At 39.2% G+C, this 12,785-nt stretch overlaps 1 protein-coding gene across 1 annotated transcript in view; it reads right to left on the reverse strand.

The window, feature by feature from the left end:
• The window catches only part of epha8 (eph receptor A8), a 146,480-nt gene that overhangs the window by 19,556 nt on the left and 114,139 nt on the right, over positions 1 to 12,785 (reverse strand). The window contains exons 10-13 of the mRNA XM_030728472.1: positions 9,375 to 9,537; positions 5,424 to 5,520; positions 526 to 593; positions 81 to 206 (exon numbers count right to left, since the gene is read on the reverse strand). Coding sequence (XP_030584332.1) covers positions 81 to 206; positions 526 to 593; positions 5,424 to 5,520; positions 9,375 to 9,537 — 454 coding nt within the window. The remainder of the gene's footprint in view (positions 1 to 80; positions 207 to 525; positions 594 to 5,423; positions 5,521 to 9,374; positions 9,538 to 12,785) is intronic.

The raw sequence follows: 12,785 nt of genomic DNA on the forward strand, positions 1-12,785 counted from the left end.
GTTAGCTTAGCCAATGATTCTTACCATGTGTGTGTGTGTTTTCTCTGTGTGTGTGAGCGCACACAAGTTCATGGTTTTACCTGAGCCAATGATTTTCTCTATTTTGATCCTGGAAGCTTCAATTTCTCTGGCAAACTCGTGGACCGCCTGGCAGGGGTCCTCGTACGTGTGTGGGTCGATATAGAACCTCGCATCGGGGAATGACACTAAGATAAACAACATTAGCATTTGGTCACATATCGGAGAATGAGAGCAACATCACATCTGAGCCCCGTCACCAGTGTGTGCCGGGAAAACCTGATGAAAGAGGAAAGAAATGACACGGGGAAAAGAGCAGGCAGAGGGAGTGGAAGAATACACAGCATGCAGGGGAGAAGGAGTTTATTCTCCTGTAATCACTCAGAGCCCGATGAAAATTGTTTGCTCTGAGGATGAACTTTATTACACGCGGATGAAAATGCGACTTCGTCAAAGAATGCCATCTAATCTGTTATTGGTAATAATTGAGAAATGGGCCAAACATACCGTGACCGTTCTGGTAATGCATCTTCTCCTCGTCTGAGTCCTGGAAGGCTTTGCTGTAGCCACAGTGTCTGTACAAACCACACACACACACACACACACAGACACACACGCAAACACACACACATGCCCACAAATAAACATACAGAGGAATGAATACAGGACAATTGCAGAAAACACTTTCAAACTATAAGCATAACTCATAATTAATAAATCACCATTTGCTCATCATTACTAATAACTTCAACAAAGCTATTCGTCACTCTCTGATATTTAGTCATTTATTAGCAACAAGCAGTAAGACTTATCATCCACCAAGTTACTAGCAACCAGTCTAGGGGTAGGATTGGGGTTGGGCTTTGTTTTAGCTGCAGGATAAAAAGGCCCACATTCAGGAAAGAAGAAGATGCTACTTTTCTTGCAATCTCACACGTTCATTTTTTTCTGTTACAAGCTTTTCCACCTGAGGTTCCAATTAGGCAAAAATGAGATGAGAGTGGGTGGATGTTAACCTAACTGAACTTTAGATCGGTTGTTGGTGACCTGGTGGATGTTAAGAGGTTAAAGAGTCGGTCCAGCTAGATAGCAAAGTTCAGCCCAATCCTCTGAGTTAGTTTGGCCATGATGCATTCTTTTTATAACAGTAAATCTATTCTATAGGCATGTTTATATATTTCAAAATAGCAAAAATCAATATTCATTTTGACAGTGCAGAGTAAAAACATCCCTGGAGACATCACATTTAAAAGAGAAAGGGAAAATGACTTATTCACACATAGAGATCTGAATGTTGCCACCTGTAGCTTTAAGGCACGTGTTTTTTGATGTTGCTACTACACTGATGCACTGCAGGGTAGTTCATTTCCTGCTGGTTTTTAAACTTCCGTGCAACAAAGATCCTAGTTTACCAGTTTGATAAAAATGTATAATAAATCAGTGAGTGACAAGCAAGTGTAACAGAGTGCAACAAAGTGCTTATAGCCTCTGTTATTAGCATAGACTGTATATAAAAGATGTAGCCATTGGTACCCATTTTCCAGCATACACTCCCCTCCAAACATATTGGAACAGTGAGGCCAATCCGTTTACGTTTGTTGTAGACTGAAAACATTTGGGTTTGACATCACAGTATCAATCAGTTTGGTTGCACTGACAGACAAAATGTTTCTGTAGACTTCTGAGTGCATTGTACTGCTACCATCATGTGTGACATCATCAGTGCAGATTAATGAGCCCGTCCTAGTAGAAGCCATGCAAGCCCAAGCCATGACATTACCTCCACTGGGTTTCACAGATGTTAGATGTTAGATTCAACTCATTGTCATTGTGCGCACAAGGAACACAATGAAACGATCGTTCCGGATCACTCATCCAGAGATGAGCATCTGCGGTCATGCAGCCAGAGACCGGCGCTACCGATGAGCTCATATGTTTGGGATCATGAGCAGATCCTTTCTTTCTCCAAACTTTTGCCTTTTTTAGCAAGTTCTTCTTTGTCTCATCAGTCCATAAAACTGTGTCTCAGAAAGAGGCTTGTGTCTGTACTTCTTGGCAAATTCCAGCCTGGCCTTCCTGTTCTTGCTAATTAGTAGTTTGCATCTTCTGGTGAAGGCTCTGTACTTTTGTTCACGAAGTCTTCATGAAGAAAAGTAGATTGTGATATCTTCACTGCTTCCCTCTCGAGGTTGTGGCTGATGTCACTAACAGTTGTTTTAGAGTCTTTCTTTACAGCACTTACAATGTTTCTGTCCTCAGCTGTTTTCCTTGGTCTGCCACATCTGTTACTTAAAACACCAGCAACAACTTTCTTCTTTAGGACAAGGGTTGTACTGGCTATGGCCAATATTTGTGCAATGGCTCTGATTGATTTTCCATCTTCTCTCAACTTCACAATTCCTTTTTACCCATAGACAGCTCTCTGGTTTTCATGTTGGTTACTCCTCTAACTATAAATACACAGTCTGCACACGCAAAACCCTAATGTAAAACTGAGCGTATACATCCAGCATTATTTATTGTTTGAATAATCAGTGTAACAAGACACACCTGGACAACAAAACACACCTGTCAGTCACATGTTCTAATACGTTTGCTCACGAGAAAAATGGGTGGGTTCAGACAAAAGGTGCTATCTTGTGAACTGTGTATCAGATCCAGATATAAATACCTGGAAATAAAAGCTGAGATGCTGATCTTTTGTCTCATATTCATTGTTTAATTTCAATCACAAATGTTTTCAGTCTACAGCAAAAATAAAGGGACTGGCCTCACTGCTCCAATACTTTTGGAGAGGAGTGCACATATGCACTCTGATACATGGTTAGGTCTGCCTTGTATGCAGTGTTAGTGAAGTCCCATTTTGGATCCTCGAGCTGAGTTTTCCCTGTCGTCACCTTGGTGTTGTGAAATGGGATGGTAGATCAAATGGTGAAACGGAGAAACACTGCACCTATTTTGAAAGCAAACCCTGGTTTATTCTCCTTTCTGACACAAATGGGGACCATAATTTACAAAATGTTGTATTCAATAGTATGCCAATAGTTATTGAACCCATAAAGGCATCAGGAAAGTGTCGCAGAACAAGAGGGCCTTTTACCTTTGACTTCTCTAGAAGTCTTTTTGAAACCACTGGACTCACCCCATGCTAGCCATTAGAAAAAAAAAAATACAGGTTTTAGGGCCTTAAGCATTGGTTATAGTTTTAAAGCTGCTTCCATCTTTTGTATATGTTTTCTGATTGTGGGGTATGGGTAGTTCTTTTAATGTAGTTAACCTGCAGCAACCTTACATCTTTGTTAAAACTAGCAAGATAGACGACAATCAATTAAGAAAGCAGCTTCATCTAAGTTTATAATTAATTTATTGGTGTGAAATGCAGACAGAGAAAACAAAAATAAAAAAACAAAGCCACTTAGTTTCAGCTTGTTTGAAAGAATCAAAGTGGGCACTACTGGCACATGTCCATGATACTTACTGAGTCTCTGGCAGCTGACAGTAATACACCAGGAATGGGACAATAACTGGCCTGAAGCCACATGAACATATATCCTACATGTCCTTGAAGGTTTCTAAATTCTGAATAAGTTTGTGTGTGTGTGTGTGTGTGTGTGTGTGTGTGTGTGTGTGTATATATATAAAATTGGTTGTTTTGAATTATTTTCTGCTCTATACCTTTCCTACTGTATATAAAATTTTGTCAGTAATATGTTTTTATGATAACCCCAATAAAGGTAACAAGTCGAAATGAGCGCATCAAGCAGTGGATTTTGACCTTGTCAAGCATTCTCATCTTTTCCATGTATCTTGGAAGTAGATGTTGTTTGTTGCTAGAAACCTCTACTCTTCTTCTGCAAAGCACTTTGACCACTTTATTGTAGCAGTTGACTATAGTCTGCCCCAATTACACACAATCATTACTGTTAAAAAATTAAGCTATACATCCCTTCTCAAATTAGTAAGAATTTAAATAAAAATTCCATGAAAGAAGTATGATTACATTATTTATATGTTTAGTGTATGGGGAAGTAACGAAGTTAGTGGGCTGAACTAGCAGAAGTCTCACTGTCTGAAGAAGAACCAGTATGCATTTATGGGTCCACAACAGATAGTTTTGGGGCATTTGCACCCAGGGAAAATATTTTAAAGAAGTAATTGTGCCACCACTTGTGATTTATCTTTAATATTTATATTCAACAGAGAGGTTCAAACCCCCAATGTCTGCACAGAGGTTACTTCTACTTAGGCATCTTTAAACTCTTTGGACTTGGCTCATTGTGACAACGGTCATTGTGTAATTTTTTTTTTCTCATTATCAATGTTCTGTCATTGAAAGGAAAAAAGTGAAGTTCATTTTTAAAAAGGACAATTTTTAGTTCTCTGTATAGTTACTTGACAGCCAAAGGCAGTCCTTATCTCTTTTACACAAAATTATTCCCAGCTATCAGAGACCAGTGTCAGAAATGGTGGTAACAATAAAGTAAAAATTTAAAGGGTGTGTACAGGGAAAGAGACCAGCAGCAATGTGGTGATCGGAAACCATGAAAGGTCAATACATTTCAGCGACTTGGTGTTATACTTGAAATAACTTACGTAACGTTTGAGGCAAACAACTGAAGCAATTCCCAATGACCAAGGATACGTTTGATTGACACTGTTGTAAATACGTGAGAAAGACTTTTACCTAAAGATCTGGAACCTGGAACGTCCACTAGAGACTAACATCAGTTCCAAAGTGCGATTAGCAATGAGCGACATGCATGTTAGCATTAGCTAGAGTGCTGCATTTTATTTCCTTACCTATATAATGTAATAAAATATTGTTTAATCAGTATAGTAAAACCATTTGAGGTGCTCAACAATTAACCATTTATTATTTTTCAAAAGTGTTTAGTGCAGTTTACTTTCTTTGTAAAAACTAAAACTTTCTCTTGTGGTTTATATCAGTTTTTGATATTTTTAATTAGTAAATTGGCCATCTCCTTAAACTCTGACACCAATGAACCCTTTTTCCCCTTTTTCTTCTGTCTTAGTGGAATATTCTGTAAACTCTGCAGTCATGACAACAGGCTCTTGTCTTGAGTCCTCCAACCTATTTTTTTCTACTTTTTCTCTACATATTATCCTTAAGTTTGAAAGAATAGTATGCAGACTACTTGTGTATCCAATATGACAAACATTTCAAAATGATAAGGAGTACTACTGGTATTTCTCAAACACAGGCTTGAACAGGATCCTTTCCCACACTTTTAGGTGACAACAGCTGAGAGAAATACAGTGCACACAGGGGATTTGATCACAAAAAACATTCCTGCTTAGACAAAGAGAGGCATGGTAGTAAGAGTAGTGTAAGAAAGTGTTCCACACACAGCAGAGATGGGTAGTGTGGTAAAGTGTAGCCTTGCCGTTTCCTGCAGATGATGATGGCCAAAAATGTGACCAGACCAGACACCAGGGCCATGCAGATCCAGATGATGGTCATGGTGTTGTAGCGCAAAGGAGCTGCAGAGACACACAAACACAGTGTGTTAGCTAAGGGAACACACAGTTTATCCAAACACACACACTGGCAAACACAGGCGGCAGGTAGAGTGTCATTGATTAAACAAGATAAACAGGAATTTGGAGCTTCATTAAATAACCTCACCATTATATAATCACCTCCTGTTTGTCCGTCACATTATAGATAGGAAATATCCAGCTAATGTGGTCAAATACTTTGAAAGACTGAATGTTGTCATTACAGATTATATCTATATCTTTGAGTACACTGTAATACACAAATACATGCATGTCTAAGGTGCACTGTATAACAAAAATAAATGTTTTGGTTGATTGAACATGGAAGCACACGGTAAGTGTTGGACATGTGTACCTACAGTTAGATGAGCCTAATGGCAGTGCACGTGGGGGCTATAAAGATGGAGGTTTCATAGACTGGCAAAAATTCCAACTAAAACAAAGTTTGACTCTAATGACCAACAGAGTCACCCAGGCGACAACTGCAGATATCTGCAGTATAAAGATCCTTTTGACAGAACACAGCACATTTGGTGTAATTTCACACAGGTGATTTTTGAGAGAAAGAGAGAGAGAGAGAGAGAGAGAGAGAGAGAGAGAGAGAGAGAGAAAGAGAGAGAGAGATAGAGATAATAAACCAGATGTTTTCCACTGAACCATCCAAGTTGTACTCTCAGTGGCAGGGGAATAATATGAGAACCACACTCCCACCTAGACTAGATTGATTACAAGAAAGCCTGACTTGATGCCACACACATGGATCCTGGACTACGGATACCAACTGCGACATGGAGCAAGCATCAGCCACCTCCTCTACATGGACAACATCAAGCTGTATGCCAGGAGTGAACAAGACATCAGTTATCCGATCCACACCACTAGCATCTACAGCAATGACATCGGAATGTCATTCGGACTGAAGAAGTGTAGTCGGATGGTAACAAAGAGAGGGAAGGTAATATTCTCCACTTGTGAATAATCTTTCTCAGTGTGGAATGATGACTTCAGATTGTTTGGAAATGGTCTTGTAACCATTCCCAGACAAATGGGCAGCAACAATTGCATCTCTAAGATCACTGGTGATATGGTTCCTCCTTGACACCAGGTTAACACACACCTGAATGCTCCAGACCACCAAACTTCTAAAACGTCTGCTTTTACAGAGTTACTCACACTTGCTGATAATCAGTTAATCAAGAGCACCGGGCTGCTACTTTCCATTTTACTTCCTGTGGAAGCACTAAGATTTGTACTTAGTCTTTCTCACACTGGTTCTGTATTTTGGCTTAGTTTTTGTTAAATAAATAATGACTTGGTGTAATATGTGTTGTTTTATAGATCACCTGAGGTTATATTTAGCCTAGCTAATTTTAATAGCCACCCAGATTTTTTATTTAGTCCTGATACGTAAAACTTTAGAGTATAAAGAGGGTGTGCTTTTTACCATTACAGTGACTCACCATGAAAGAAGTTATTGGATCATGTACATTGTTTAAACTATGTGCAGTTCTTTACATTGTTATTATATTATGTATTCCACTCCAACAGTAACTGCTGCTATTTATTTTTGGTGTCTACAAAGTCTGATAACAAAACATGTTAATGTTCATTCTGTGCATCTTTAAAATAATTCAGTCATGTAAATTCAAAGCGACACTGGAAGGTGTCCAAATTGAGTCTGAAACTAATTTAGGCATGTCTCCAAAAGGTCTGCTTGAAAATTTTGATGATGGTAGAATTAATTATAGCTTTGTGTGAGAAAATTATTGGCAATTTTCTGTAATTATGTGATATTGACAGCTGACCTAACATTTGAATTCTCACCCATTTCACCCATATCTTTGAGCGGCCACTGGTAGTTGTTTTCTCTGTTTGACAAACAACAGAAAATCAGAGCCTTGTACTTGTCAGGATTAAGAATAGGGATGTCACAATCCTGTGCCAGAGTCAGAATTGATTTCAAACAAGAATGGCAAGACATGTGGATGAAATGAATGCACTGGGCTGTTGTAAGTCAGTTACTAGAAACAGCAATCCTTACTCTCACCCCATGACACACATATGTTAAACTAATTGGTATGAACTAATGTCACAGCCTGTAAGGATGTGTCAGCCACTGCTGATTAGATCAAAAATAACCTCCACTATAAGACACAGAATTTCCAAACTAGATGTTAAAAAAAGCTGAACGGTGTAATAAGAGTAGCAACAGTAGTGGCCTTGTGTAACTGTACTTATAGATGTGTTTTCTAGATAATTGTTAAAATGCTGTTGCTTTGGAGGTAAATTGTTACTAGTACATAATATTAAGTACATTTGAGGCTCACGGCAATGTTTCTTTCAAGTTTATCGGTATTTGGCAGAGGGAACTGCCATGACTCAAGGCTAATGACGGCTAATGAGGGACTGATCTGTGTTTCCAATTAACAAGAAAGCATTGCTCTGCAGGTGAGGGGGCAGTGTGGAAGGTAACACTTTACATAACTAATTTGGAAGATCCTGGCTCTGAAAAAGACAGCACGGTGCCAGCCATACGCTGCAACTGGTCATCAAACTGGTTCCATTACAAACTTATTGGATCTATCATTATATATATACTGTACAATACAGAATTCTGCCAAAAACTCACTTATTAGACAGGTTAAATATTTGACCTGATGTTGAAACTAAATCAATAGAAATGAAGCCATCAAAGCCTGTAAGCATGATCCTAAGTGAAATATGACCAAATTTAAGGCAGTCCACTCTATAATTGTCAAAAAAGTTATCGGACATAAACTCCACACAATATCAGGAGATTCAGGTTGAGACATGACTTTTGCCTATGTAGCACACAAAAAGGAAAAAGTTCAGGGTGAAAACAGCTAAAGACATTGCTTTAAAAAAATGTCAGCTTCAAGGTGGTGAATATTGAGAAGTTAGGGCATCAGCAAAATAAGAATCCTCTGGGAACCATGAATGTGTCCATTGTTCATTAGAATCCGCCCAGTAGTTGTTCACATATTTCAGTGTGGACCAAAGCAGTGCGCTGACCAAGCCACCTAGTCTTAATGTTAAGCCTCACAGACTTGGGCACAATTCAGTTCTTAGAATTTGCATAGCTTGCAGTTGGGCAACACACACAACTCCGGAAAAAGGCAACTCTATCTGTTTATCATAAACTTTGGAACGTGTTGATTACTCAGCATGTTGGCTCGTGGAATGTGTACAGCCCTCTTGCTCGGTCAGGGAGAGTTTGAGTCCAGTGAATAGCCGAATGAAAGGAGGCTATTACTCAGTGAAACAGCACTGGGACTCCAACCGGGCAGGTGGTTGAGCTTTGCAGACCGAGAGCCTTATCTGGACATAATCTGCCAAATCCCCTATTAGGAAAGAATAATATTCGAATAAAAGTTTTCTTTAACAGTCTGTGTTGTTCTTGCTTCAGGTGAAAGACGTGAAACTTCTACCCCACAGCAGCACAGTGCATACTGTAGCTGTTTGAAGCCCGGGTAGGCTGCACTTTTGCTGACACGGGTGACCCTCTAACAAAGCACAGATCAATGGAACAGAGGGGTGGACTTGGGCAGTTATCACCCTCGCTGACACCCAAACCTCTTCAGCCCAGGACCATGCTGTGCTGTTTGGCTAGACTTTGAGATGCTAGTCTTTTAACTGAACAATCTGCTGCTACTGGACTTTTTCCATTTTATCAAAGAACACAGAACTACTGAAGCTTTCCAGTGACTCATGGCGGGCTGGCAGGAGGTTTTACCAAATAATTTAGTGACACACCATTTCCTCTTTCATTTTCTTTTCTTCCTTACAGACAAGTGTACACACACACATACACACACCTGCTTTCCCAGTCTGAATCTCTATGTTCTGGCTGAAGCGTCCGCAGCCTGCTGAGGTTCTGGCTCTGACCTGGAAGATATACTTGGTACCAGGCTTCAGCCCTGATACCCGGGCGCTGGTGTTTTTAGACTTCAGAGTGGAGTAACTGTGCTCTTCGTTATCCTGCAAGTGCGACAAATACATTTAAAGATTAGGGTTGGAAGATTGGTGTGCTGAGTTTATAAACTGTGAACAAGAATTCTAAAAATGAACTAAATCGGCCGGTCGTCATTCTTGGGGTGCCAAATAATGTCACTTTGTTAAACAAGTTATGCTCAAGTTGTCATTTGGCAGTGGCGCGTGACTCATTAAATTATGGTAATAGTCAGACAGATCTGTCACTCACAGACTGTCATTTCTCTCATCTTTCATCTAAACCTAACCAAGAGCCTAAACGGAGCTGTGCTGGTTTTGTGGCTAAATCTAATCAGTGAGTGAAAACCAAAGAGAAGAGTGAGCGAAAATGAAAAAAATCAAGTGGAAAAAAAATTTGAAGAACGTGCAAAACACAAAGTTACAAACCACAGTCTCCTTCCTGACAAACCCTCAATATTTAGGTCACTGTGTTATCTCTCAGCAGCAAATATTACTGCATCTAGTGTTTAGAGGGCCGCCACCAAAAATGTAACAATGAGACACATCTAAAAAACATAGCAATATGTGACTAAATACACCTAATGTACCCAGAGAAAACTCGGTTATTTACTTTAACACACAAGAGTATGAGTGGTTATTTTATTATATTATATTGTTATTATATTAATGAGCATGACTGCTTTATAGCAATACAGGATTTTCCAACAATGGCATTAAATGCAATATTTCACAGAATGTTTAACCTTGTGGATTAGGCAAAAACAGAGTTTCCTGTCTGTTTTTAAAAAAAAAAAAAATAACACAACCCCCCAAAAAGTCGAGACACTGTGAAAATCTAAATAAAACCAGATTGCAATGATTTTCAGATCTCATAAACCCACATTTTATTCACAACGGAACACAGAAAACATATCAAATGTTTAAACTGAGCAATGTACCATTTTAAGAAAAAAATATTAGCTCAGTTTGAATTTGCTGGCAGCAACACATCTCAATCACAGACAGTGATTTGTGGAAGTGTTCCTGAGCCCGTGCAATGATTTCCATAACAGAATCATGCCTCTTTTTAAAGCAGTGCCACTTGAGGGCCTCAAGATCACAGGCATCCGGGACCGATTTTTGCCTTGTCCCTTGTGCACAGATTTCATAGATTCTCAGAATCTTTTGATGATATTATACATTGTAGATGATGAGATATTCAAAGTCTGCACAATTTTAAGTTAGGAAACATCATTCTGAAATTGTTATATAAATTGTAGATGTACTTTGTGCAGATTGGTGAACCTCTGCTCATCTTTACCTCTGAGAACTTTCTTGAAAAACACACTTTTTAAAACACACAGTTACAAAGTGCTTCACAGTTTGGACAAAAATCACATATTAAAGGTAAGTGTACATGTCCCAGTATAAAAACACACCAATCAAACATATAAGTTTTGTAAGCAGCTAAAAATCTTTTTTCTGTGTATTCCATTTTTAACAACAAAAATAAGGAAAAAAAAAACTTAAGCAACAGGCTGATGATATTCTTTAAGCCAGTAACTGAATCTACATTTATCACATGAATGCATGCACACTATAGTTTATTTGACTCCGTACACTATTATTCTTCCATGAAAACTCACTAGAGCACCAAATGTGTATTGATCCATGGCTGAAAACAGACCTCAACAAAATGCACCATTTCCACTCGTTGAGTAATATTTAATAAAAGCGACAGTGCTCCCATTGTTTTAGAAAATAACTGAGCCTTTTTTGGAAATGACACTTTATATTTGAGACCCATTTCTTAAGATGAATGTCTTCGGGTGCAGGCAGAGGATCTGGGGCTGAGTCTTTACAGACACGGGGGAGAAGTTGTAAAGAATTATTAGTTTTTTTTTTTTTTTATGGGATTTGTTGACAATAAGGAATGTGCAGCCCAGTCTTATCCTGTAAGAGACTTTAAAGGCAGTAGAAAAAAATGGAAGATCACACTAAATCTATTCACAAAGAGCTTTCACAACACTGCCTTTATTTCTTACAATCTTCTTTAAACTAGCAGGCTCATTAAAGCCCATGCTGTACATAAATGAGTCTAACCTGATCTGTCAGTCAGACGCTGCTGGCATGTAACTGCTTCAGAAAATCTCTTGATCTGCTTCTGTCAGCCAGAAAAATGACAGGTACTTTGAATAGTGTTTGTCTTATTTTCATGTTTCTTTTCTGATAACAGATTCATTTACGATGCATCATTTGAGTAAAAGTAAACTGTCAAGCTTAATAAGCCAACCCTGCATTATAAAATGTATCTGTTTCATGTGCATATTCATCAGAAAGGTGATGTGCTTTTTCTTTTGAAGGATCATATTCCTTGTTTGAAGTGTTGCTTAACAATAAAGTTCATCATTATCATATCATTATCATTATTTTAGAGATATTTTATATGTGTGTGTGTGTGGGGGGGGGGGATCAGCATAACAATAAAAAGAGTTACACCAAACAGCAGAGTGAGTGAATCATTTGGGTGTCCCAGGGAAGGAAAAACAGCCTAATTATAAAGTGTTCGCTGCAGAAATAAGAGTCTTTTTCGTCTTCATCATCCTCAGCCGCAGCAGCCGCCATCCGCGCTGTGACTCACTGTTGTTCAGTACAGAACTATAAAAACCTTAAGAAAGCACATTGCTGACTTGTCCACTTGAAAATCCCCCACAGGCGTCTCACCCCTCTGAGCTAGGCCAGATTAAGACACCAGCGCAAGAGACGAGCTAATCCTTCAGAACTCCCCGCACTATCCTGCTTGTTTGGCTATGAGACCGCCTGCTCCCAGGCTGCTCCCTCTGCAATTAGCTGATTTCTATCACAGAAACACACACACTCACCAAAACACACACACTGCACATGCACATTCAGGAACACACTCGGGGCAATTAGCTTGTCGAGAGGCCGCGCCCGCCATCCTCTTGCTGTCACTGTCCCTTTTGCTAAGTTGGAATCTAAACCGTCTCATCCTCCTTCTTGCTCTCACTCTCTCAACCCCCATTTCCTTTCAATTAGCTCAACTGCCAGGAGGATCTTTTTCTTGGATTAAGTTATCCAGTCTATCCAACCGTCACTCCTCTGTATTCACAATATTGTGGCTCAGCTTAGTCGCGGCCCTTTGAAGGCAGTGCGCTTACAGGTACAGTTTTTTTGCCTCTCATGAGCTGCCTGATTCATGTAAGTTCTTTTTGGAAAATCAACACAATAGGCTGGCATAAGCCTCAAACAAATGACTACAGCACTGCTTTTTAAGG

This window comes from Archocentrus centrarchus, chromosome 5, assembly GCF_007364275.1.
Source record: "Archocentrus centrarchus isolate MPI-CPG fArcCen1 chromosome 5, fArcCen1, whole genome shotgun sequence".
Taxonomy (NCBI): Eukaryota; Metazoa; Chordata; class Actinopteri; order Cichliformes; family Cichlidae; genus Archocentrus; species Archocentrus centrarchus.